At 37.0% G+C, this 27,312-nt stretch overlaps 1 protein-coding gene across 2 annotated transcripts in view; it reads left to right on the top strand.

Annotated features, from left to right (window-relative positions):
* Positions 1-27,312, top strand: part of Skint5 (selection and upkeep of intraepithelial T cells 5) — a 521,613-nt gene that overhangs the window by 294,444 nt on the left and 199,857 nt on the right. For both annotated transcript variants that reach the window (NM_001167878.1, NM_001167876.1), the window contains exons 31-32: positions 13,948-14,007; positions 16,356-16,418. In NM_001167878.1, the coding sequence (NP_001161350.1) occupies positions 13,948-14,007; positions 16,356-16,418 (123 nt within the window). The remainder of the gene's footprint in view (positions 1-13,947; positions 14,008-16,355; positions 16,419-27,312) is intronic.

Below are 27,312 nucleotides of genomic sequence, written 5' to 3'. Positions count from 1 at the left end.
GCAAAGATATTGATATATATCATCAAAATAACCCCATGCTTTGCCAACTCTCCAAACACAGGACATAATAGGAGCTGACTTTTCAAAGTTAAAGGGGAATGCATGACTGAAAGGCAATATCCTTACCCTGAAAATGATTAGCACAAAGTTCATATGGATAGATCAATGGCCCTTGGCAATGGAAATATGATAGAAGCTTGTCCATCTGGAACAAGAGAAACTAGAGGCCAAATATACAGAGTTGTCTACCAGCTCATGAAATCCCCTGCATTTGTTATAAAAAACATATTTGGAACATTCAGAATGTTAAAAGATTTTAAAGCAGAGGATAGAGTTATTCAACAAATATGTTCATTATAGCCATGGAATGTCTTTACCTTCTGTATTATCTAAGTAATTAATAGTAATTGTTTTGAATGACTGATCTTTTACTATCATCTTTTAATGAGTAGAATAAAGAACATTTTACTTTATTGTTCATACTTATGTCAATGCTTAATCTGTAAAACAATATCAGGGAAACGTTCTACTAGGAATGTTAAAAGTTCAACTATATGTCAATATTTTATTCCATAACCACTGCAAATAATTTGTAGATAATCTCAATCCAATAGTTTTCATTGCTTGGATGATAATTTGTTGGCAGCTTCTGACACAGATTCTTCAAGGTAAATATTTAAGGAAACACAAACTACTCCACTATGCCGACAATGAAAGATTGATAACACTCAATTCGAAGTGTCTATGCATGGGAGAATAATTGATGCCTGTAAACTGTAATTGCAAAAGTGTACATGAGACTATGGCATGCATGCATGGTGGTGTTAAATTCATCAATAAGCCATAGAATTGTCATTTTTATGACATAAGGTTAAAGCAAGAGAAAATTTACATTTGAACTGATATAAGCAGAACTACAGAAATCATGATTTTCCACCTTGTGGATTGGAGTGTTAACATAGATGCAAGTTTTTATATATGTGTAATATTAATGTAAAAACAAGATTGTTGGGAAGGTAAAAAGAACCTAAAACACAAGGAGAAAAATGATTTTTTGGGCATGGAAGAGCACAAATTGCAAATTATTGTGATAGGTCTCTATGAACATATATTAAAATTTTTATCACTATATGTGATATATGTATACCACAAAAATAAAATTCTCAAAACCATGTATATTCTTGCCATCCTTCTATCTCACAGTCTACTTGCTCTAGATGTCCTCAAATGGATGCAGTATGTCCATCACCTAAACAGTTGAGAATGAATGTTTCTGAATACCTTTGCCATTTTTTTTTCATCCTAAATTCTCTGCTTTGGCTGGCTGAGCTTCTGATAAAGCCGTTTCAAAAAGCTGGTGTTGCCTTTTTTTTCTTTTCAGTCTAGTTGAAACCACTTCAACTTTGGTGTTTCCCATTCAAACTTATGAGGGAATTGTAAGATGAAAATTCTTTGCGTCAATATCCACACAGCAAAGAAATATATAGCAATTTAACAACCTAATTTTTAATCATCCAGGCAAAAGTCAGGAACCTCTTACCCATAATCATGTGAGCAATACCAAATAAAATCTTCGGTTCAAGAAAGTTGACTTGCATGCAATCATTGATCTCTCCTGGTTGCCTTTTGTCTACTGAAATCTATTTTCAACGGAATCATTAACTACTTTTAACAATAGGCAGTGTGTGTATGACCTACTTGAAGATATGGCATTTGTGCAGATCATACTCGATATCTGTAACTTTTCCCATGTGATATGAAAAGAACATCCTCTCTTAGATATTGTTAGTTGCATGGACTCTGTGACAATTTATGAATCATGTAACAAAGGGTGAGATACCTCAGAGTAGGGCATCCTTTTGGAAGAATGTTCTTAGTGTGAAAATTTTTCTTCATGTGGCATCAGGTAGAATGACTCATTACTGAATTTTCACTGTTTCAGCAATTATTTAGGTGCACTTCAAATGCATAGCTCACTACCAATTGCAATATCTGATAGTAAATCATAAAAGAAAATCTGATGATACCACTTTAAGCAGTCACATGTCCTTACTGTATATGATAAATCATGAGAAGGAGGCTTGTTTGCATTACCACCTAAACTTTTCACATAGAAATGAAGGAGTAAGAAAATAATTGGACTAGGATTCTGCTATTCAAAATATTACTTTGAGATTTGAAAGAAAATGTGTTTGGGGGAGCAGTTTAAGAAAAAAGATATCCACTTGCGATATCACATATTTGAAAACAGAGCACAAGTTAGAATTGTGCAAAGGAAACCTCTTTTGAAAAAAAATTAGGATCCACTTTCAGAATATATTCAAATAAGAAGGTATAAGAGTACATGATAACCATGATAGAATATTCAGATCAAGCATGATTTTCAATATCAATACTAGAAAGGCAAAAAATTATGATATTTTGGCAATAGTCTTTATCTGAACTGTTGAAAATTAGGAAGATATTTAAATAAAAGTGAATTTCTCAGAAGCTGGCTTTTGAGGCTATGAGCTATGAGGACACATTGAACAATGTGGTACTAATGACCTGTAGAAATAGTAATATGATTATCCATTTTAGATGACCTGAGGCAATACATGGACATCAGCCTGGGTGGACTGACATACAGTAAAAATTGAGAACCTTTAACCAACTCTGGTCATGATTTCCATCATCATCAGGGCTAGAAAGATAAGAGCAAAAAATAGTTTTCACTAAGAGGTATTGTCATAGAGTAAGTGTTAAGTGCAAACGTTCCAATTCTGGTTGCAAGTCATTGGCAGAAACTCAAATATAAAGATAAGGCGATTCTGGCTTGGAACTAAATTATTTTTGCTGAGTCCCATGATGCGATGTAATCTTTGAGATGTAGAAATTACTTTGACAGATCTGATGGCTTACACTGTTTTTACAGTTTAGTTCATAAGAAGTTAAGGCCATCAGGATATGATAAATAGATGACAAGGTAGACAAGGTGTGCAAGGTTCACCCAAAGACAAATGTGACAGCTGAATTGCTAGGGACATATTCACAAAAATATCAAATACTGTATATCACTGAGCTTATAGGGTGACTTAAAGCCTAACAAGTAGTTCATGGGAAGCATAATTGATAAAAGAGCATAGGGAAATTATTGAGCTTTTCATGGTGATGGTTAGCAATCCCCCCCCGCCCCCAACCTCCAGCATATGTGGTATATGTTTCTTCCAGGCAAATAGAGACAAAACAAGTGAAGATTTTTATTCATATTTCAATAACCAGATATAGCTGATGTATAAAAGAAGCTGTTGTGCACCTCAGGGGATGTTAGGACCAGAACAGTAGGCTCAGCAGGCTACAACAACTTTTTTTCTCTTTAAGCATGTGTGGGAATGAGCCACACATCATACCACAGATTGAGAACAGTCAAAGGTACAATACCCACAGAATCCCTGAAATAAGAGTATCCTAAAAATTGGTTGTCAGAAAACTTACAAAATATGATTAGATTGTGGATGGATAGAGGTGTTTGTCATCTTTCATGGCCATGCATTTGAAGTAACAGTGCCTTTCATAAGTAAATAATTGGTACAATTGTTGACATTTTTATATGCAGTATACATACTCTTTTATGAACTAAAATTAGTGTTCTTTAGCATGCCAAAACAACTGACTCTTCTTGAAGTGGACAGCAGTGAGTCTTCTAAGATGCTGTCCACCCTCTCTGTAAAACAGACTACACTGTGTAGGACAGTCAAAGACCAGGTATGACATGGCAGAGTAAATTGAGGCAAGCACCTAAGGGGTATGAAGTGGTGAGTGTGTTAAAACCTGCTGATTTCTTGCAATTTAACTCTCTCTTTCTATTCAGGTGCGGAAAGCTTCTGGCTTCTAGCAATTACCTTCTCATGGAAGCAGTAGGCAGAAAGAAACTCAGTTACTTGTCTTCTTTTCATGTTGACCCTGAAACTTCATTGGCCAGGATAGATGCTGGGATTTCATTACCAATTCAAAAGACAGTAGAACAGAAAAGGAAAGAAGGAAAGAAAGAAGGAAGGAAGGAAGGAAGGAAGGAACAAATGAACAAACAAATGAAGGAACGAAGGAGAGAGAGAGAGAGAGAGAGAGAGAGAGAGAGAGAGAGAGAGAGAGAGAGAGAGGTAGGTGGCACATATGCATACATGAATAAGAAATGAAGCAGATAAGGCTACATCATAAATATAATGTGGCTTTTAATATGTAATAACAAAATGATCAAATATATTATTAAATTATTATTATATTCTATGTGTTCATAGTAATTAATGCAATAGTACCTGTCATATGTCTATAAGGTTTAAGGAGTTACAGCAGAATTGTTTACATGTCTTGATAATAAGATTACTACCAGACTAAATGTTTATTAACTGTTTTCTAGTGCTATAAATCCATTATTAGTTTAAACAAAGCTGGGCAATGGTGGCACATGCCTATAATGCCAGCACTTGGGAGACAGAGGCAGGTAGATTCTGGGTTCGAGGCCAGCTTGGTCTACAGAGTGAGTTCCAGGAAAGCCAAGGCCATACAGAGGAACCCTGTCTCAAAAAAAAGTTTAAAGCCATAATTTTTTTATGTCATAAGTTACCATGATTTCATAGAAAAAAATTGTCCGTCTTGTGTCTTATTATTTTGAAATCTTGCATACATAAACTTGTACATTATTCATTTTCAGTCCTTGTGCCCAGAATGAATTGGACTTTCCTAGTTTTGAAACTTTAGTGACAAGATAGTGCCCCCATTCTGAATCTAGATGGGATGTTAGCCTTGATCCTAATCTGCTCTGTCTGCTTTATCTTCCTAGTGCAAATCTCAGGAGACACATGAAGGTTTACAGAGCTTTTTTTTTTTTTTTTTTTTTTTTTTTTCTATAGGAGGCTTTAAATTAAGTGTACCAGTGTTTTAGTTCTATAAAATTACTATTGGGCATTATCAACTCTAATCCATGTACACAGCATTATCACATCGAAGTAGATCTTCATAATGACTCTGCAGGAAATCTTCCCAGTAGGGAGGACTGCTGCCTAGAAATCATAAGGCTATGTAACACTAGCAAGAAAGGCATATTAACAACAAATAGAAATCCTGGGATGAAGTCTCAAGGTAACCTGCATCTCAGAGCACACCTACCTCTCGAATGAAAAATGGTGGGCTTTACATAGAAAAACACATTTGCTTGCCATAGACTTACCTCAATGACTTCTGACATAAGGCTTACTCGTAAGTGTTCTATATTTTTGAAAAAGCAGCATGAGAACAAGAGTTGGGGTTGGTTTTTTGTAAACCATCATATAGAACTAAAAAAAAAACAATCACTTGAGAGGAACCAGAAGGAAATTATCCCAAATATTCAATGCCATGAGGAAATTAGCAATATAGAAAGCCTCTGAGTTCATTGGAGCCCTAAATCTTCATTAACTACCTAGGATATTTCTTTTTTTTTTTTTTTTTTTGTCAAAATTTTACACTTTCTATTTCAGGCTGGACATAGAGCACACATGTTCATAGTTCCAGTTCTTGGGAAAGGAAACAGGAAAGTCACAAATTAGCAGTCAGCCTTAGCTGTATTGTGAAACCTTGTCTTCCAGTAGATATATTTCAATGCCTGTTTTTCTTTCTTTTTTTTTTTAATTTTTTTTAATTTTTTTTATTAGGTATTTTCCTTGTTTACATTTCCAATGCTATCCCAAAAGTCCCCCATACCCACCCCCCTAATCCCCTACCCACTCACTCCCCCTTTTTGGCCCTGGCGTTCCCCTGTACTGGGGCATATAAAGTTTGCAAGTCCAAAGGGCCTCTCTTTCCAGTGATGGCTGACTAGGCCACCTTTTGATACATATGCAGCTAGAGACAAGAGCTCTGGGCCACTGGTTAGTTCATATTGTTATTCCACATATAGGGTTGCAGTTCCCTTTATCTCCTTGGGTACTTTCTCTAGCTCCTCCATTGGGGGCCGTGTGACCCATCCAATAGCTGACTGTGAGCATCCACTTCTGTGTTTGCTAGGCCCCGGTATAGTCTCACAAGAGACAGCTATATCTGGGTCCTTACAGCAAAATCTTGCTAGTGTATGCAATGGTGTCAGCGTTTGGAAACTGATTATGGGATGGATCCCTGGATATGGCAATCACTAGATGGTCCATCCTTTCATCACAGCTCCAAATTTTGTCTCTGTAACTCCTTCCATGGGTGTTTTGTTCCCATTTCTAGGAAGGGGCAAAGTGTCCACACTTTGGTCTTTGTTCTTCTTGAGTTTCATGCGTTTAGCAAATTGTATCTTATATCATGTGTATCCTAAGTTTCTTGGCTAATATCCACTTACCAGTGAGTACATATTGTGCGAGTTCCTTTGTTATTGGGTTACCTCACTCAGGATGATGCCCTCCCAGTCTATCCATTTGCCTAGGAATTTCATAAATTCATTCTTTTTAATAGCTGAGTAGTACTCCATTTTGTAAATGTACCACATTTTCTGTATCCATTCCTCTGTTGAGGGGCATCTGGGTTCTTTCCAGATTCTGGCTATTATAAATAAGGATGTTATGAACATAGTGGAGCATGTGTCCTTCTTACCGGTTGGGGCATCTTCTGGATACATGCCCAGGGGAGGTATTGCTGGATCTTCCGGTAGTACTATGTCCAATTTTCTGAGGAACCTCCAGACTGATTTCCAGAGTGGTTGTACAAGCTCGCAATTCCACCAAGAATGGAGGAGTGTTCCCCTTTCTCCACATTCTCGCCAGCATCTGCTGTCACCTGAGTTTTTGATCTTAGCCATTCTGACTGGTGTGAGATGGAATCTCAGGGTTGTTTTGATTTGCATTTCTCTGATGATTAAGGATGTGGAGCATGTCTACTGTTCTTGAATATTCTCAAACTAGATGATAAGGACTTAAAACTAAAGACAGTACACTCTTAGTCTACATTATAAGAAAAACAACACTCAGGGTAAAATAGAGCTGGGAACTCCCTCACTCTATGCTCGCTATCATAGTTCCAGAAGATAGAATGTAGTCCAACATGGTTTGAATAAACAGCTCTGGAGTGCCCATATAATTGTATTTAAAACACTTGTGTTTCTACCCATAGAGTACATCTGCTCCTAGAATTCAGAGGGAAATATGTCTTTGGCATTAACTGTGAAGAATCGAATCACAAATGACCAAGCTCCTGACAATAACATTTTTTTAAATGAGATTTAATTATCAACCATTTAAATGGTAGATATCAACTATCATCAATGTACAGACATTGTTATAAATTTTCATCTAATTCATATAAGATCCAAATTAAGTGGTTGGTAGTTTTGTTTAGTTCTTTCCTTTAAGAAGAAACATTACATTCTAAGGACTGATGTAAGTAAGACTCATAATACAGTTCCACAGCCCGCTGGGAACGGGTCTTGCCAGGAAAGACCTTTTTCTCCCAGGAATATATTCACTCCCAGGCTAGGAGGTGAGATAGCCACTTTCCCTCCAATAACTCTGTTTACCAGTGTCAACCAGAAGTGAATGGAACACAGGAACATTGGAACAGCTGAGTCTGTATCCTTCTGGTTCACTATCTGCATCCCTGAGCTGAGGCTTATCCAAAGCCTGTTTTGCATGGTCACAAAAGGAGACAGCTTTTCTCCCAGGAGTGCCTTTATTCCTGGGCTCAGAGCTGAGAAAGACACTTTCTCTTTAATAACTCTCTGGAGCTGGGCAGAAAGGAACACACAGGGCACAAAAACAGTGGAGCAGTTGGGACAGGATCTTTCCAGTCACCATATGCACCCAGAGCTTGGGCTGTTCCAGAGCCCTTTGTAGACAAGTTTCATCAGGTGAGAGCTGGTCTTCCCGGAGTGCTCACACAGGCTTAGAGACCAACAGGAGGAACAAGCCCCAGCCAAAAAGATGATAACCACAAAAACAAAAACGAAAACAACAACAACAACAACAACAAAAACAAAAACAACGACAAAAAAAAACATACTTCTACCTCTAACAACAAAAACAATAGGAAATAACAATCTTTTAAGGACAGGATGGGTTTAATGCAGAATTCTTTCAGATCTTCAAAGAAGACCTAATACCAATACTCCTCAAACTATTACAGAAAATAGAAACAATAGGTACTCTACCACTTTCATACTATGAAGTGAAGCCACATTTACTTTGATACCTAAACCACACAAAGGCCCAGCAAAGAAGACAACTTACAACCAATTTCCCTCATGAATATCAATGCAAAGATACTCAATAAAATTCTTGCAAGCCGAATCTAAGAACACATCAAAAAGATGATCTATCATGGTCAAGTAGGCTTCATCCCAGTGATGCTGGGATGGTTCAGTATATGGAAATTCATCATCATAATACACTATATAAAAAAACTCAACGGAAAAAAAAAACACATGATCATCTTATTAGATGCTGAGAAAGCATTTGACAAAACCCAACACCCATTCATGATAAAAGTCTTGGAAAGATCAAGAATTCAAGGCCCTAAACATAATAAAAGCAATATATGGCAAACCATAGCCTACATCAAACTAAAAGGAGAGAAACTTGAAGCAATCCCACTAAAATCAGGGACTAGTCAAGGCTGCCCACTTTCTCCCTATCTATTCAATATAGTGCTTGAAGTACTAGCCAATACAATTAGATAAGAATTGATCAAAGGGATATGAATTGGAAAAGAAGTCAAAATATCACTATTTGCAGATGACATGGTAGTATACATCTGTGACCCTAAAAATTCTACAAGAGAACTCCTAAACCTGATAAACAACTTCAGCAATGTAGCTGGATATAACATTAAACGAATCAGTGGCCTTCCACTACACATGGGATAAACAGGATGAGAAACAATTTAGGGAAACAACACCCTTCAAAAAAGTCAGAAATAATATTAAATACCTTGGTATAACAGTAACTAAGCAAGTGAAAGATCTGTATGATAAACACTTCAAGTCTCTGAAGAAAGAATTTGAATTTGAAGATCTCAATAGATGTAAAGTTCTCCCATATTTATCAATGGACTGGCAGGATTACTATACTAAAATGACCATCTTGCCAAAAGCAACCCAGAGATTCACTGCAATTCCCATCAAAATTCCAAGTCATTTTTTTCATAGGGTTAGAAAAGGCAATTTTCAAATTCATCTGGAATAATAAAAATCCTAGGATATCAAAAACTATTCTCAACAATAAAAGAACATCTGGTGGAATCACAATGCCTGACCTCAAGCTGTACTACAGAGCAATTGTAATAAAAACTGCATGGTACTTGTACAGTGACAGGCAGATATATCAGTGGAAGAGAATTGAAGACTCAGAAATGAACCCATACACCTATGATCACTTGATCTTTGACAAAGGAGCTAAAATCGTCATGTGGAAAAAAGAGCATTTATAACAAAAGGTGCTGTTTCAAGTGGCAGTTACCATCTAGAAGAATGCAAATAGATCCATTCTTATCTCCTTGTACTTGGCTCAAGTCCAAGTGGATAAAAAACCTCCACATAAAATCAGAGACACTAAAATGGATAGAAAAGAAATTGGGGAAGAGCCTTGAGCACATGGGCACAGTGGAAAATTTCCTTAACAGAATACCAATAGCTTGTCCTCTAAGCAAGAATTGACCAATGGTACCTCATAAAATTTCAAAGCTTCTGTAAGGCAAAGGGCACTTTCAATAGAACAAAATGGCATCCAACAGACTGAGAAAAGATCTTTACCAATCCTACTTCTGATAGAGGGCTAATATCCAATATATACAAAGAACTCATGAAGTAGGCTCCAAGAACCAAATAAACCTACTAAAAACAGGTACAGAGCTAAACAAAGAATTCTCAAATACCCAATGGCTGAGAAGCACCTAAAGAAATGTTCAACATCCTTAGTCATCAGGGAAATGCAGGTAAAAAGAACCCTGTGATTCCATCTCACACCAGTCACAAAAGCTAAGATCAAAAACTCAGGTGACATCAGATGCTGGAGTAGACGTGGGGACAAAGTAATACTCCTCCATTGCTGATGGGATTGCAAGCTGGTAGAACTATGCTGTAAATCAGTTTGGCAGTTCCTCAGCAAATTGAACACAGTACTACCTGAGTATCTAGCAATTCCACTCCTAGGCATATACCCAGAATGTGCTCCAACATGTATTAAACATACATGATCCACCATGTTTCTAGCAACCTTATTTATAATAGCCAGAAGCTGGAAATTATCCAGATGTCTCTCAACAGAAGAATGGATAAAGAAAATGTAGTGCATTTATACAATGGAATATTATTCAGCTATTAAAAACAATAACTTCATGAAATTCTTATGCAAATGGATGGAACTGGAAAAATATCATCCTGAGTGAGGTGACCCAACCACAAAAGAACACACATGGTATGCACTCACTGATAAGTGGATATTATCCAAGAAGCTCGGAATACTCAAGATAGAATTCACAAATAACATGAAACTCAAGAAGAAAGACCAAAGTGTGAATACTTTGATCCTGCTTAGAAGGGGAAGCAAAATACCCAAGGAAGGAGTTACAGAAAGAAAGTGTGGAACAGCAACTGAAGGAATGACCAACAGAGACTGTCCCACCTGGGAATACATCCCTTGTGCATTCATCAATCACAGACACTATTGTGGGTTCCAACAAGTTCTTCCTGACAGAAGCACACTATAGCTGTCTCTTGAGAGGCTCCATCAGTGCCTGACAAATACAGATGTGGATGCTTGCAGCCTACCATTGGACTGAGCACAGGATCACCAATGAAGGAGCTAGAAAAAGGACCCAAGGAGCTGAAGGTGTTTGCAGTCCCACAGGATGAACAATAATATGAACTAAGCAGTACTCCCAGAGATCCCAGGGACTAAACCACCAACCAAAGAGGACACATGATGGGATTCATGGCTCCACCTTCATATGTAGCAGAGGATGGCCTAGTTAGTCATCAATCGATGGAGAGCCCAAAAATCCTGTGAAGGCTCTATGCCTTAATGTAGGGGAATTACAGGGACAAGAAGCTGGAGTGGGTGAGTTGGTGATCAAGCGGAGTAGATGGGGGAGGGATTTTTTTTTTTTTTGGGAGAAACCAGATAAGTGGATAACATTTCAAATGTAAATAAATAGAATATCTGATAAAAATGTAAAAAAATAAAATAAAATAAAAAGACTCATAATACTTAAATACTTATTAAGCAAAGGAAAATTAAAATTATTAGAAAGAACACACCACTTAGAAATCTCATAATTTTCATTTCTAGTGTTGTCTATAAAATAATGAAAAATATCTGCTACAAAGTTCTTTCATGGAACTCGTCTATATGTTTAACACAGTGTAGTGAGTATATTGGAATTTTGATTTCTTTTTTTTTAATTGGGTATTTATTTCATTTACATTTCCAATGCTATCCCACAAGTCCCCCACACCCTCCCACACCTACTCCCCCACCCACCCACTCCCACCTCTTGGCCCTGGCGTTCCCCTGTACTGAGGCATATAAAGTCTGCACGACCAATGGGCCCCTATTTGCACTGATGGCCGACCAGACCATCTTCTGATACATATGCAGCTAGAGACATGAGTTCCGTAGGGGGGATACTGGTTAGTTCATATTGTTGTTCCACCTATAGGGTTGCAGATCCCCCCAGCTCCCTGGGTACTTCCTCCAGCTCCTCCATTGTGGCCCTGTGATCCATCCAATAGCTGACTGTGAGCATCCACTTCTGTGTTTGTAGGCCCCAGCATAGTCTCACAAGAGACAGCTATATCAGGGTCCTTTCAGCAAAGGTATTTTGGTTTCTTTATCCAACAAAAAATGCAGTAAGAACGTGTAATTTATATTATCCAGAGTTTGGGGATGTTGTACTGCATCACATAGTCCACAACAGCTGGCTAGGATTTGGCCCATTTTCTAGCAGGTGTATGACATGTCAGCTGCAAAGAGGTTCTGTGAATGTGTGCCATTTATAGTTGTGAGGACATTTCAGAGCACATAAAAATTCAAGCATTCAGAGTCATGGTTTTTGTTGTCTGTTGGTTGTTCAGGATTTGGTTGCAGTTTGTGAGTAACCAGGCTTAAAGACAAAAAAAAGAAGAAAAGAAATTAAATTCAGAGTTTTCTTTTCATTGCTCTCTCCAGTTTTTACTTTTTTTTTCCTATTTAGTATTAGGGGCTGAATGGATAGAAGACAGGTTGATGAAGATGAAATAAAAAGTAAACCACAAAGGAGAAAATACCAGCTACAAAAAGGTGTTGAAAATTTGAGAGGCTAGAAGAACCCATTAAAAAGGAAAGAACATCTACAAGAGGCACAAAAGTATGGGAGTAGGCACAAGGAAAAATTTGAGATCAAATGTCAAGGGAAAATGGCAGGAAAAGGCAGATGTATGTATATGTATATAAAATGAAAGAAAGCATATATTGCATCTGCTGTTGGGATATGTTCTTCTTTGCTCCAGGGGTGAGATTTCTGTTTTTTTTTTTTTTTTTTTTTTTTTTTGCTCCTCATATATTCTGTTCCAAAAAAATGAATTGAAAAGGTGGATAAGCAGTTGGAAAACTTGCAAGTGCAAATTTTCAGAGTGGTCTGAGATGCAAAAGATGCCTGAAATAGGAAAACAAATGGGATCACTCTATAAATTTGGTTTTTTTGTTTGTTTGTTTGTTTTTTTTTTTTTCTGAAAGGATGGCAGAATTTCCTATGGAACTGGAGAGATTCTCCTTGCTGTTGGAATCACTTGAAAAATTATGAACTAAAAAATAGAGCAAAGTCTTTGCTTTGGTGATTGATATAGCTTACAAGAGGCTCCCATATTTGGAAAAAAGAAAAGGAAATGTGATGGAAGGATGTGGCTTGGAGAATACTGAAAACCGGAGTAAAATCAGATAAAAAAAGCCTATTTGTAAAGCAAAGGTTAAAATCACACCAAACCAAGTCAAAAGAGTTAGAGGAAAGTCATCCTGTGATTACCAGATCATCAACAACTTTCACAGTAGTTGTATACACTATGAGTCTTTATGGTGTGGAGCACAGTTATGATGAAATAGAATTGGATGATATAGAAGGGCTACATCTAAGGTTTTAAAATGAGGCCTGATTTACTATGGGGTAGACTTACCTTAATTGAAATAAATTAAAATTACCAGATTACTCAAAATAGAATTATATTAGAAAGGATTAGAAACAGCAGTATTGGAGGTCAATTTATATTTGCCATGGTTAAGGGTAGTACTCTGATATCAAAAGTTAGATTCACTTTGATCATGCTAAAATAGAAGCTACAATGTACTTTGCATTAGATCTTGGGGGAAAAGTTTAGGACCCACAAATATTTCTACCTCATTTTAAAAATTTATACAAACCATTGAGAAGCTTTCACTGATTTCAAACAAATATTTGTCTCAGGTATGAACAAAATCATGAAAACCAGATGTAAGACAGGTTGTTGTAGGGACCTTGGTATCTGAAAATGGGAATCAATTATGAAAATCAAGTTCTTAGACCATTAAAGTTCCAGTTACCACCTATGGAGGAGTGGAGAAGTAGACTACTGATATTGGTACTAAGTCATCCTACACCTAGAGATCTCTGATACTATTCTGGCTGTGTCCACTAAATGAGGCAAAGACTACCATTGAAACAATGAGTGTAGGCCCAAGAGAGAAACCCCGGGCCTTTTTCTGCCACTAGAAAATGAGATGGTGACCTAAATCAAGGTCACACAGCAAAAACGTCCAGTCCTTTTGCCACTTGATAGCCAGGAAAGAATAAGCAGTCATAAATAACCCAAGGAAGTAATGCAAATCTAATGCATGCTCCTGTAGGTAATGATGTTCTAGACTTGATAATAGATAAACATCTTTTTCTACCCCCCCAAAAAAAAAGCTCATTGTAAAAAAATAATTTATTAAACTTATGGTCTTTTGCCCACAGGGACAGAGTTGCTGTTTCAACTAATTGAATCAATTCGTCATAGTTCCAGTGTGAATTCAGGTATGGTCAATGACTATTTCAAAAGAGAAATTAAACCCATGGTCAGTGAACAACTAGAGATACAATTTAATACAGGCATGAGGATTTCCCAGATGCTACTGTATCCTTAGCTCTAGGGAAAATCTGTTCCATGAGAAAGAACAGGAGTGTATGGAATTTCAGGAAAATATGTTAATTTTGGCTGTTAATAGTCAGATGTCAAAATTAAGGCTGCAAGTTAAAGGTATCAAAATAGGAGGCTTGGTGGCAATAGGAGCTTATGGAAATATGATTTCACAGAAATCTTGGAACTCAGAATGGCCCTTTTAATTGGTTTATACTCAGTTCATATGAAGGAGAAACTTATCACAGATGAAAAAAAGTGTGCAATGAGTTAAGTGTGATTCTCATTCCAATTATTGTCTATACAATCAATAAAAAAAATATCTGGTAAAAAGATAATTCATGGGAGTGGTGTGTAAGCTGAACATAGTGTAGTGAGAATTTTGGATTTTGGTTTCTTTAACAAATGTATACTTGTGATTAAAACAAGATTTTGTTTTTACCCTCAGTGAGCAATTGTGATGCTTCATGCTGTCCACCGCACCTGACTATGATTTACCCTGTGCTCTAGGAGGGGAATGATTTTTGTAAGCTGCAAATAGGTTCACCAAATTTGTGACATTAACAGTTATGGGGACTTTTCAGAGGGCATAGAAATTCTAGGGCTTTGAGTGGTGGTTTTGGTTGTCTGTTGTTGGTTGTTCAGGGTTTGGATGCAGTTTGTTGTAATCATGCTTAAAGAACAAACAAAAAGAAAAGAAATTAGATTCAGAGTTTTTTTTTTTTTTCTTCTGTGCTATCTGCATTTTAAAATTTTTCTTCTATCTAGTATTAGGGGGCTGAATGGATAAAAGAGGGGCGGAGGAAGATGAAAAAAAGTATAACTCCCAAAGGAGAAAAACAGAGAAAAGAAAGATGTAGAATGTGAGTGAAGTTGGAAGAAAGAAGAGCCCACAAAGGAGCAAAGACCAGCTACAAGAGGCACTGCAATATGGGGCTAAGAAGAGTGGGATATTTGAGGTCAAATGCCATATGGAAAATGGCAGGAAAGAACTAATCCACATTTTCTTTTGTTTTGTTTTTACAAGACATCAGAAAGAATTGATTGTGACTGCTATTGCTAGGATATTCTCTGCTTAGTTCCCAGAGGCATATTTTCTGATTTCTCATTCCTGTTCTGAAAAATGGTTGGAAGAATGACTAAGCAGTTGTAAAATTTTTGAGGGGAAGTAGTGGGGTCTGAGAGGCAAGTGATATCTGAAATGTGAAAACAAATGGGGTCACTCTACTTCCTCTTGTATGAAAGAGTTGCAGAATTTCTATGGGCCTGGGGAGAATACCTTCTTTTCAAATAACCTGGGAAGTAATGAGCACTGGACAAAGGAGAGCAAAGAAAGCTCAGTCTCAGTGACAGAGCTAGTTCACAGTAGTTTCCCAAAGAAGGAAAAATAAAAAAATAAAAAAAAAAACAAGCAAACAAACAAAAAAAACAAAACCAACCAATCAAACAAACAAAAAAAAAAAAACCGACTGTACCCAATGAGTGGTGGCTAAAACTAATAATGGTCTTAGCATGGAGCAAAATCATATAAGAACTAGGTAGAAGGCAGGTTTCAATAGGGCCTTGGTGTTTGAAAATGAGAATAACTTATGAAAAACAAGTTCTTAGACAATTAGAGGCCCAGGTACCACCTATTGAGGAGTGGAAAGGGATATAACTAATACTTGTCCTAATATGCATCATGCCTATATACTAGATAATCCTTTACCTAGAAATCTTTGATGTCTACATGCCTAGTGATTCAATTGCAGGAAACAGAGTCATAGGGAAGGATATTGTGAACAAGTTGCTATAAGTTTCCAGTTTCAAAATTTCTGGTGTTTTTATTGTGGGAAATTTGGTCATTTTCAACACAATTGTGAAAAAAGCACCTTCAAGGGCAGTGGTTTTCCTAGGGATGAAACAGCAAAAAAAGCATACTCTTCTGGGTGTGTTCATTTGTTGAGGCAATGGTAACATTGGATCAATGAGTATAGGTCCCAGAGAGATAACTTAGACCCTTTCCTGACATCAGAAAATATAATCTGGACCTAGCTGAAGGCCACACAACAAAATGTAGAGGCTATTTCTTTCTTCTGAGCCAGGAAAGAATAAGGAGGCTGGGACACCTTAATAAAGTCATGCAAATCTAATGCATGTTACTGCAGACAGTGCTGCTCCAGAATTGGTAATAGATAAGCACCTTACTCTATCCCTCAAACTCAATGTTATAAAATAACTCAGAATTTTGGTCTTTTGCCCACAGAGACAAAAAAGATGCTGTCTGAAATAACTCAATCAACTGTTCAAAGTTCCAGTGTGAATCCAGGTATGGTCAATGAAGAATTCAAAGGGAAATTAAACTCAGGATATGGGTTTTATATTTAAATTTTGTACTGATAAAATTTAGTGCTGTTATTATGATTACCTAGCAGCTACTGTATCTCTAGCTCTAGGGCAGAGCTACTCTTGTAAAAAATAATAGAAATCTTGGAAATAATAATGGCAACATTAAAAGATTTGTATCCAATTTTTAGGAAGGGAAATGTTATCACAGATAAAACAAAGTATGTGATGAGTTTAATGCTTGAAACCAGAAAGACAAATGTAGAAGTTATGTCAATAATATGCCCATGAATTTTTGGGGAAGGGACTTTTGCCAAGACAAGGGTTCACGGGTTAAAGGGTTCCTGTGATCCAAGAGTTAGCAAGTGATGAAATTTAGGATGAAATGCTGGATGCTCAAGATGATATTGATATATGTCATCAAAAAATTCCCCAAACTTTGCCCAATATACAAACACATTACATAACAGGAACCGAGTTTCCAAATTTAAGGGAGGAGTCATGGCTGAAATGCCAAAGGAAATAGGCAAAACTGAAATGCCTTGACAAAGGAAATAGGATAGGAGCTTGACAATCTGGTATGATTTTAACTAAAGGCCAAATATACAGAGGAGTCTGCAGGACCATGGAAATCCCATGCATTTGTTATTTAAAAAGAAATAGAAACATTGACAGTGGTAACTTATGTTAGAGCTAAGGATAATGTAATTCAACGAATGTGTCCATTACAGCCATGGTATTCATTACCTTCTTTATTATCTAAGTCATTGATATTAGTTGATTTAAAAAACTGCTTTTTAACAATCCCTTTTAGTGAGCAGGATATAAAAAGATTTTGTTCATTGCGCATAATTATAGCAATGCTTATCATGTAAAAATATATCAGGGGAATCTTCTTTTACTGGAAATGTTAAATAGCCCAAATCTATGTAAATATTTTGGGCAATAACAACTGGAAATAATTTGTAGATAATTTCTTCAATCCATTAGTTTTCATTACATGGACGGTATTTTGTTGGATGCTTCTGACAGAGGTACTCCAGAGTAATTTTTTTAAGAAATACAACCATCCTCTATGTTGGCTGTAAGAGATTGACATACCTCAATTCATAGTGGCCATGGGAGAGTAATTGATGTCTGTGAACAGCAAAGTAGAAAAGTGTCCATGAGAATGTGGTATGCATGCATGGTGGTGTTTAATTCATCTATAAATAATAGAATTGTAATTTTTATGGCATAAGGCAAATGAAACAGAAAATTAATATTTTTCACTGATATAATTCAGAACTATAGACACCATATTTCTTCACTTTGTAGATTAGAGAATTTACATAAATATGAGTAAATTGATAAAATGTTTTATATTATTGTGAAAATAAGATTGTCTAGGATATAAAGGGAACACAAAGTACAGGGAGAAAAATGATACTTTGGGAGAGTGACACAAATAGCAAATTCTTGTGATATGTCTACATGAAAATTTCTTAAGGAAATTTATTGTTATATACAATGTTTATATGTCAAAAAATAAAAATAGCAAACTCATGTACATTTTTACCAAACTTCTCTTTCATAAGAGCCCATCAACTTACTCTAGATGTCCTCAAATGGATACCATATTTCCATGACATAGGCAATTGGGAATGAATGTTTCGGAATACCTTTAACATTTATTTCTTCCTATATTTTCTTGTTTTGCTGGTGAAGGTTCTGACAAAGCAGATTTTAAAAACTGGAGTAGCCTTTATATCGATTAAATTGGAACCACTTTAAGAATTGTGATTCCTTCAAGTTTATGAGGGAGCTGTAAGATGAAACTTATGTGTTAATATCCATGTTGCAGAGAAATATACAACAATAGAGGTACCTAATTTTTGATTATCCTGTTTTGTCAGTAAAATCTTACCTATAATCATGTGAGCAATACCAAGTTAACTTTTTGGTTTACCAAAGTAGATTTAGATGGATTCATTGGTCTCTCATGTGTGCTCTAATGAAGTTAGTAAATTTTTTTGTCTATGGAGAATTATTTGCAGAGGAATCATTATCTACTTTTAACAATAGACAATGAGGGTCTAATCAATCTGTCCATATTGCATCTTTGCAGGTTAAACTCAATATCTATATATTTTCTCATGTGATATGAAATGAAGACCCTCTTTTTTGTTTGTTTGTTTGTTTTTTTGTTTTTTGTTTGTTTGTTTGTGTGTTTGCTTTTTGAGAAAAGGTTTCTCTGTGTAGCCCTGTCTGTCCTGGAACTCATTCTGTAGACCAGGCTAGCCTCGAACTCATAAATCTGCCTGCCTCTGCCTCCCAAGTGCTGGGATTAAAGGCATGCGGCACCATGCCCAGCTAAAGAAGTCCCTCTTTTCAGTAATGTCAGATTCATCACCTCTATGATGAGTTATGAATCATTCAAGGAAGGTGAGGCATCTCAGAATAGGGCATTCTTTCAGAAGGATGTTCAGATTGTAGAAACATTTCTTCAGATAGCAACAAGTGGAATGCCTCATTGGTGAATGTTGATTGTTTCAGTTAGTATGGAGATTCACTTCAGATGCATGAGTCATTCACTATCTAGTGCAATATCTGCAAGAAAACCACAGCACACAAAATCATAAGAAACAACTATAAGCAGTCACATGTCTTTACTCTAGATGATAAAACATGAAAAGGTAAATTGTTTACATTCCTACCAAGAATTGTCCCAAAGAAGTGTAGGATCAAATAAAAGAAAACCAACAACAAAAATAGAAAAATAAAACAGACAAGGATTCTACGCTCCACAACACCAGTTCCTCATTTGAAATAAAAATGTTTGGGGATGATGTTTAAGAAGATGTCAGCTTACAATTTCACAAAATTGGAAGGAGGGGACAAGTTAGAACTTTGCTTAGGAGCTCTCTTCTGGAATAAAATTTACAACCCATTGCCAAAAATTATTCAAGTGAGAAGGAATATGAACAATAGAATAACCAAATCAAGCAACCTTTTTAGTATCATGATGGGACAGGCAAACACATTATGATATATATGGAATAGTCTCTCTCTGAACTACTGAAATTTGAGAAGACTTTAAAATAAAAGTGAGTTTCTTAGAACCTGGCTGTACTGGTTGGTTTTGGGTGTCAACTTGTCAACTTGACACAAGCTGGAGTTATCACTGAGAAAAGACCTTCAGTTGAGAAAATACCGCCATGAGGTCCAGCTGTAAGGCATTTTCTCAATTAATGATCAAGAGGGGAGGTCCCCTTGGAGGTTGTGCCATCCCCGAGCTGATAGTATTGGGTTTATAAGAAAACAAGCGGAGAAAGCCAGGGGAAACAAGCCAGTAAGTAACATCCCTCCATGGCCTCTGCATCAGCTTTTGCTTTCTGACCTGCTTGAATTACAGTCCTGCCTTTCTTTGGTGATGAACAACAACATGGAACTGTAAGATGAATAAAACCATTCCTCCTCAACTTGTTTCTTGGTCATGATGTTTGTACAGGAATAGAAACCCTGACTAAGACAGTGGCTTCAGAGGCTATGGAACATGGGAACATATGGGACAACATGGATCCCACAGAACTAGAGAAATAATATGACCCCACACCCCCTACATGACATGAGTCAATACAAGGACTTCAGTCTGGATGACTGTGTCACAGGAGACACTAAGAACACTTTACTATCCAGTTATGATTTGCATAATGATCAGGTATTGGAAGATAATAGCAAAAGTACATGCATCACCAAGCAATTTTGGTACAGATAAGATGCTCGGTGCCCATGTTACAATGCTGTTTATAAGTGGTTTACAGAAAACCAAATATAAAGATAATTTGACACTGACTTGGAACTTCTTTAATTTTGTTGAGCCATGTGGTATAATGTAAACGTTGAGAGGTAGAAAAGGGTTTGAGAGATCTCAATGACTTACACTGTTATTAGAGTGAATTCTTCATAAGCTTACAAATCAACATAGTATATAGAGAGAACAAGGTAGACAAGAGGGTATGCTAGGTTCACACAAAGAAGAATGTGACAGCTGTCATGCTAAGGACATTTTCACAGAATTATCAAATGTCATAATACCACTGAACTTATAGGAGACTTTAAAGCCTGATAAAATTTCATGTAGAACATAATAGATAAAAAGCATAGGAAAATCATTGAGAATTTCATGGTGAAACTCAGTAATTTCCTCCCAGCATATGTGGTATATATAATCTCATACTGAGAGGGTTAGCACACTTGAAGATTTCCATCCATTGTCTTTCATTAAACATATACAGCTGATTTAGAAAAGAAGCTGTGATGCAGCTCAGGTAATGGTAGGACCAGTGCAGTGGGCTCATCAGGCCACAAGTACTATTCCTCCTAAAGCCTGTTCAGGAATGAGAAGCACAATTTGGCACAGTCTGAAGCCTCTCAAAGTTAACAATATCTGCAAAATCTCTGAAATAACAACCTTGCAATAATTGGAGATCAGAAAGCTTACAGAATATGATTGGACTGTAAATGAATAGATGTCCAGCATTTGAACCAAAACTGCTTTTTATAGTTAAATAATTGATATATAGTTACCTTCTTTACATGCAGTACATATCATGTGTCATAAACTTGATTAGTGTTCTTTTAGCACTCCAAAACCAACTTAATCTTCTTCAAGTTAATAGTAGTAAGCTTTCAAAGATCCTGTCCACCCTCCGTTAAAGAGACTTTGCTGTGTAAGGCAGTCAAAGACCATGTTGGACATTGCAGTAAACTGAGGCAAGCTGCAAGGATCATAACTATGGTAAATAAGGACAAAGGCTAATGACCTTAAATTTATCTCTGTCTTGCTATTCAGGATACAAAATCATCTTTCTTCTAGCAATTAGTTCCTACTGATAACAGCTGGGGAAAAGAAACTTAGTTACTTGTTTTCTTTTCTGCTTGACTCTGAGAGCATCACTTGTTAGGCTAGATGCTTAGATTTCATTGGCTATTCAAACATCAGTTGAATATAGAAATAAAGGAAGAAGGAAAGAAAGAAAGAAAGAAAGAAAGAAAGAAAGAAAGAAAGAAAGAAAGAAAGAAAGAAAGAAAGAAAGTCACATGCAAACAGATGCATGAAACATGAATACCAGATGAAGCAGATAAGGCTACTTCACAAATTTATTTATTTTTAATTTTTATGTATAATTATAATTGATCACATATTTCTGCTTGTTTATTTTCATTTTTATTGGTTATTTTATTTATTTACATTTCAAATGTTATTACACCTCCTGGTTTCCCCTCTATAAACCACCTATCCTACCTTTCTTCTTTCACTTCTCTGAGGGTGCTCCCCCCACACCCACCAACTCCTGCCTCACTGCACTAGCATTCTCCTACCCTGGTGAATCAACCCTTCATAGGACCAAGTGTCTCCCATCCCATTGATGTCACATAAGGTCATCCTCTGCTACATATGCAGCTAGAGCCATGAATTTCTCCATGTATACTCTTTGGTTGAGGGTTTAGTCCCTCACAGCTCTTGGGAGGCTGGGTGGTTGATATTGTTGTTCAGATGGGGTTGAAAACCCCTTCAATTTCTTCAGTCCTTCTCCTATTTCCAACAATGGGGACCTTGTGCTCAGTCTCACTGTTGGCTACAAGGATCCGAATCTGTATCAGTAAAGTTCTGACAGAGCCTCTCAGGAGACATCCATATCAGGGTCCTGTCAGCAAGCACCTCTTGGCAACAACAGTGATTGGGTTAGTTGGCTGTTAGTTGGTTTCAGAGGTAGCACAGTCTCTGCATGGCCTTTCCTTCAGTCTCTGCTCCAATCTTTTTCCTGGTATTTTCTTTAAACAGGAGCAACTCAGGTTTAATATTGTTGAGAAGGGTGAGTGACCCCATCCCTCAACTGCGGGTTGTACCTAAAGTCTGTATATGGTCTCTACAGGTTCTCTCTCCCCTTTGCTGCATATTTCAGCTAATGTCACCCCCTTTGTTAGAGGAAGCCTCTTGCTTTCCTGGAATATGGAACTTTCTGTTGGCTACATCCATTTCACCGTCCTCCCATTGCTTCAAACCTCTGTTCAAATTCCTGACTCTCTCCACATCACTCCAGTCTCCTCTCACACCTGATTCTGCCCCCTTTTTCCTCTTCCTCTCCTTACTTCTGCACAAGCCTGCCCACCCTCTAACTCCAGTGACTATTTGGGTCTCCCTTCTAAATAGGACTGAAGTATCCACATTTTGATCTTCCTTCATCTTCAGCTTCATATGGTCTATAAGTTGTATCATGGGTATTCTGAGCTTTCCCCCCCCCCTAGTTATCCCCCTTTTCACTGAGTACTGTATGCTGTTTTGTGACTGGGTTACCTCACTCAGTATGATATTTTCTAGTTCCATCAATTTGCATAAGAATTTCAAGAAGACATTATTTTTAATAGCTGAGTTGTACTCCATTGTGTAAATGTAACACATTTTGTGTATCTATGCTTCTGTTTCTTTAATATATATATATATATATATATATATATATATATATATATATATATATATGAATATTTTTAATTAGGTATTTTCTTCATTTACATTTCCAATGCTACCCCAAAAGTTCCCCAAGCCCTCCAGCCCCACTCCCCTCCCCTGTCTGTGTATTGAAGATATGTGGGTTCTTTCTGGATTCTGGCTATTATAAAAGTGGGGAAATACCTTGAAGATATGGGCACAGGGGAAAAATTCCTGAACAGAACAGCAATGGCTTGTGCTGTAAGATTGAGAATTGACAAATGGGACGTAATGAAACTCCAAAGTTTCTGCAAGGCAAAAGACACCGTCAATAAGACAAAAAGACCACCAACCGATTGGGAAAGGATCTTTACCTATCCTAAATCAGATAGGGGACTAATATCCAACATATATAAAGAACTCAAAAAGGTGGACTTCAGAAAATCAAATAACCCCATTAAAAAATGGGGCTCAGAACTGAACAAAGAATTCTCACCTGAGGAATACCGAATGGCAGAGAAGCACCTGAAAAAATGTTCAACATCCTTAATCATCAGGGAAATGCAAATCAAAACAACCCTGAGATTCCACCTCACACCAGTCAGAATGGCTAAGATCAAAAATTCAGGTGACAGCAGATGCTGGCGTGGATGTGGAGAAAGAGGAACACTCCTCCATTGTTGGTGGGATTGCAGGCTTGTACAACCACTCTGGAAATCAGACTGGCGGTTCCTCAGAAAATTGGACATAGTACTACTGGAGGATCCAGCAATACCTCTCCTGGGCATATATCCAGAAGAAGCCCCAACTGGTAAGAAGGACACATGCTCCACTATGTTCATAGCAGCCTTATTTATAATAGCCAGAACCTGGAAAGAACCCAGATGCCCCTCAACAGAGGAATGGATACAGAAAATGTGGTACATCTACACAATGGAGAACTACTCAGCTATTAAAAAGAATGAATTTATGAAATTCCTAGGCAAATGGATGGACCTGGAGGGCATCATCCTGAGTGAGGTAACACATTCACAAAGGAACTCACACAATATGTACTCAATGATAAGTGGATATTAGCCCCAAACCTAGGATACCCAAGATGTAAAATACAATTTGCTAAACACATGAAACTCAAGAAGAATGAAGACTGAAGTGTGGACACTACGCCCCTCCTTAGAATTGGGAACAAAACACCCATGGAAGGAGTTACAAAGACAAAGTTTGGAGATGAGATGAAAGGATGGACCATGTAGAGACTGCCATATCCAGGCATCCACCCCATAATCAGCATCCAAACGCTGACACCATTGCATATACTAGCAAGATTTTATCGAAAGGACCCAGATGTAGCTGTCTCTTGTGAGACTATGCTGGGGCCTAGCAAACACAGAAGTGGATGCTCACAGTCAGCTAATGGATGGATCACAGGGCTCCCAATGGAGGAGCTAGAGAAAGTACCCAAGGAGCTAAAGGGATCTGCAACCCTATAGGTGGAACAACATTATGAACTAACCAGTACCCAGGAGCTCTTGACTCTAGCTGCATATGTATCAAAAGATGGCCTAGTCGGCCATCACTGGAAAGAGAGGCCCATTGGACATGCAAACTATATATGCCCCAGTACAGGGGAACGCCAGGGCTAAAAAGGGGGAGTGGGTAGGTAGGGGAGTGGGGGTGGGTGGGTATGGGGAACTTTTGGTATAGCATTGGAAATGTAAATGAGCTAAATACCTAATAAAAATGGAAGAAAAAAAAAGAAAATTCTTTGTTTAGCTCTGTACCCTATTTTTAAGAGTGTTATTTGATTCTCAGGAGTCTACCTTCTTGATTTCATTGTATATATTGCTTGTTATCTCTCTATCCGATGTAGGATTGGTAAAGATCTTTTTCCAGTCTGGAGGTTGCCATTTTGTCCTATTGATAGTGTACTTTGCCTTACAGAAGCTTTGGAATTTCATGAGGTGTTATTTATCTATTTTTGATCTTAGAGCATAAGTCATTGTGTTCTGTTCTTGAATTTTCCCCTGTGCTCATGTGCTCAAGGCTCTTCTCCATTTTATCTTCTATTAGTATCAGTGTATCTGGTTTTATGTGGAGATCCTTAATACACGTGGACTTGAGATTTGTGCAACTAGATAAGAATGGATTGATTTGCATTCTTTTGCATGTTTATTGCCAATTGAACCATCACCATTTGTTGAAAATGCTGTCTCTTTTCCACTGGATGGTTTTAGTTCCTTTGTCAAAGATCAAGTGACCATAGGTGTGTGGGTTCATTTCTGGGTCTTCAACTCTATTGCATTGATCTTTATGCCTGTCTCTGTATGAATAACACAGTTTTTATTAATATTGTTCTGTAATACTGCTTGAGATAAGGGATGATGAATCCCCTAGAAATACTTTTATTGTTGAGAATATTTTATTCAATCTTTTTTTTTTTTGGTTATTCCAAAGGAATTTGCAATTTCTCTTTTTAACTCTATGAAGTATTGAATTGGAATTTTGATAGGGAATGCATTGAATCTGAAGATTGTTTTTGGAAATTTGGCCATTTTTACTATATTAATACCGCCAATCCATGAGCATGGAAGATCTTTCAATCTTCTGATTATAGGCTTTTGTAGTAGGATCTGATGATTTTTCTGAATTTCCTCTCATTCTGTTGTCTTGTTTACCTTTTCATTTCTGAGTTTATTAATTTGAATACTGTCTATATGCCTGCTGGTTAGAATGGGTAAGGGTTTATCTATCTATTTGATTTTCTCAAAGAACCAGCTCCTGGTTGTGTTGATTGTTTGTATAGTTTTTTGTTGTTGTTGTTGTTGTTGTTGATGTTGTTTTTTGGTTTTTGTTTTTTTCTACTTTGTTGTTTTCAGCCAAGTTTGACTATTTCCTACTGACTACGCCCCTTCGCTGTATTTCTTACTTTTTTGTTCTACAGCTTTTAGGTGTGCTGTCAAGGTGCTAGTGTATTCCCTCTCCATATTCTTTTTAGAGATACTCAGAGCTATGTGTTTTGCTGTTAGGACTTCTTTCATTGTATCCTATGATGTACCTTCATTTTCACTAAATTCTAAAAAGTCTTTAATTTCATTCTTTATTTCTTCCTTGACCATGTTATCATTGAGTAGAGTATCATTCAGCTTCCATGTGTATGTGAGCTTTCCATTGTTTTTGCTGTTATTGAAATCCAGCCTTAGTCCATGGTGTTCTGATAGGATGCATGTGATAATTTCAATTTTCTTCTATCTGTTAAGGCTTGTTTGGTGAGCAAGTACATGTTCAATCTTGGATTAAGTACCCTGAGGTGTGAGAAGAATGTATATTCATTTGTTCTAGGATGAAACGTTCTATAGATATCTATTAAATCCACTTGATTCATAACTCATGTTAGCTTCAGAGTGTCTCAGTTTTGTTTCTGTTTCCATGATCTGTGCATTGCTGAGAATGGGGTGTTAAAATCTCCCATTATTATTGTTTTAAGTGAAATGTGTTCTTTGAACTTTAGTAAAGTTTCTTTTATAGATGTGGGCACCCTTGCATTTGGAGTATAGGTGTTCAGAATTGAGACTTCCTCTTGGTAGATTTTTCTTTTGGTGTATATGATGTGTCCTTCCTTGTCTTTCTTAATAACTTTTATTGAAAGTCATTTTTATTTGATATTAGAATATCTACTGTACCTGGTTTCTTAGGACCATTTGCTTGAAATTTTTTTCCAGAATTTTACTCTGAGGTAGTGACTGTCTATGTCACTGAGCTGTGTTTCCTGTATGCAGCAAAATCCTGTATCCTGTTTTCTTATCCAGTCTGTTAGTGTATGTCTTTTTATTGGTGATTGAGTCCTTTGCTGTTAAGAGATATTAAGAGTTACCTTACTCAGGATGATATTTTATAGAAATATCCATTTGTCTAAGAATTTGATAAATTCATTGTTTTAAATAGCTGTTTAGTACTCTATTGTGTAAATGCCCCACATTTTCTGTATCCATTCCTCTGTTCAGAGACATATGTTTTTTTTTTCCACCTTCTGGCTATTTTAAATAAGGCTGTTATGAACATAGTGGAGCATATGTCCTCATTACATGTTAGAACATCTTGTGTGTATATGCCCAGGGGTGGTAATGCTGGATCCTCATGTACTATCATGTCCAATATTCAGAGGAACCACCAAACTGATTTCCAGAGTGGATGTACCAGCTTGCAATCCCTCCAACCATGGAGGAGTGGTCCTCTTTCTCCACATTCTCTCAAGCAGCTGCTTTCACCTGAATTTTTTATCTTAGCCATTCTGACTGGTGTAAGGTGGAATCTCAGGGTTCTTTTGATTTGCCTCCCAAGTGCTGGGATTAAAGACATGCACCAATACCACCTGGCTGCAAATTGCCCTTTCTAACTCTGTGAAGAA

Source organism: Mus musculus, chromosome 4 (genome assembly GCF_000001635.26).
Source record: "Mus musculus strain C57BL/6J chromosome 4, GRCm38.p6 C57BL/6J".
In the NCBI taxonomy this organism is placed as follows: domain Eukaryota; kingdom Metazoa; phylum Chordata; class Mammalia; order Rodentia; family Muridae; genus Mus; species Mus musculus.
This window is presented reverse-complemented; position numbering and strand designations above follow the sequence as displayed.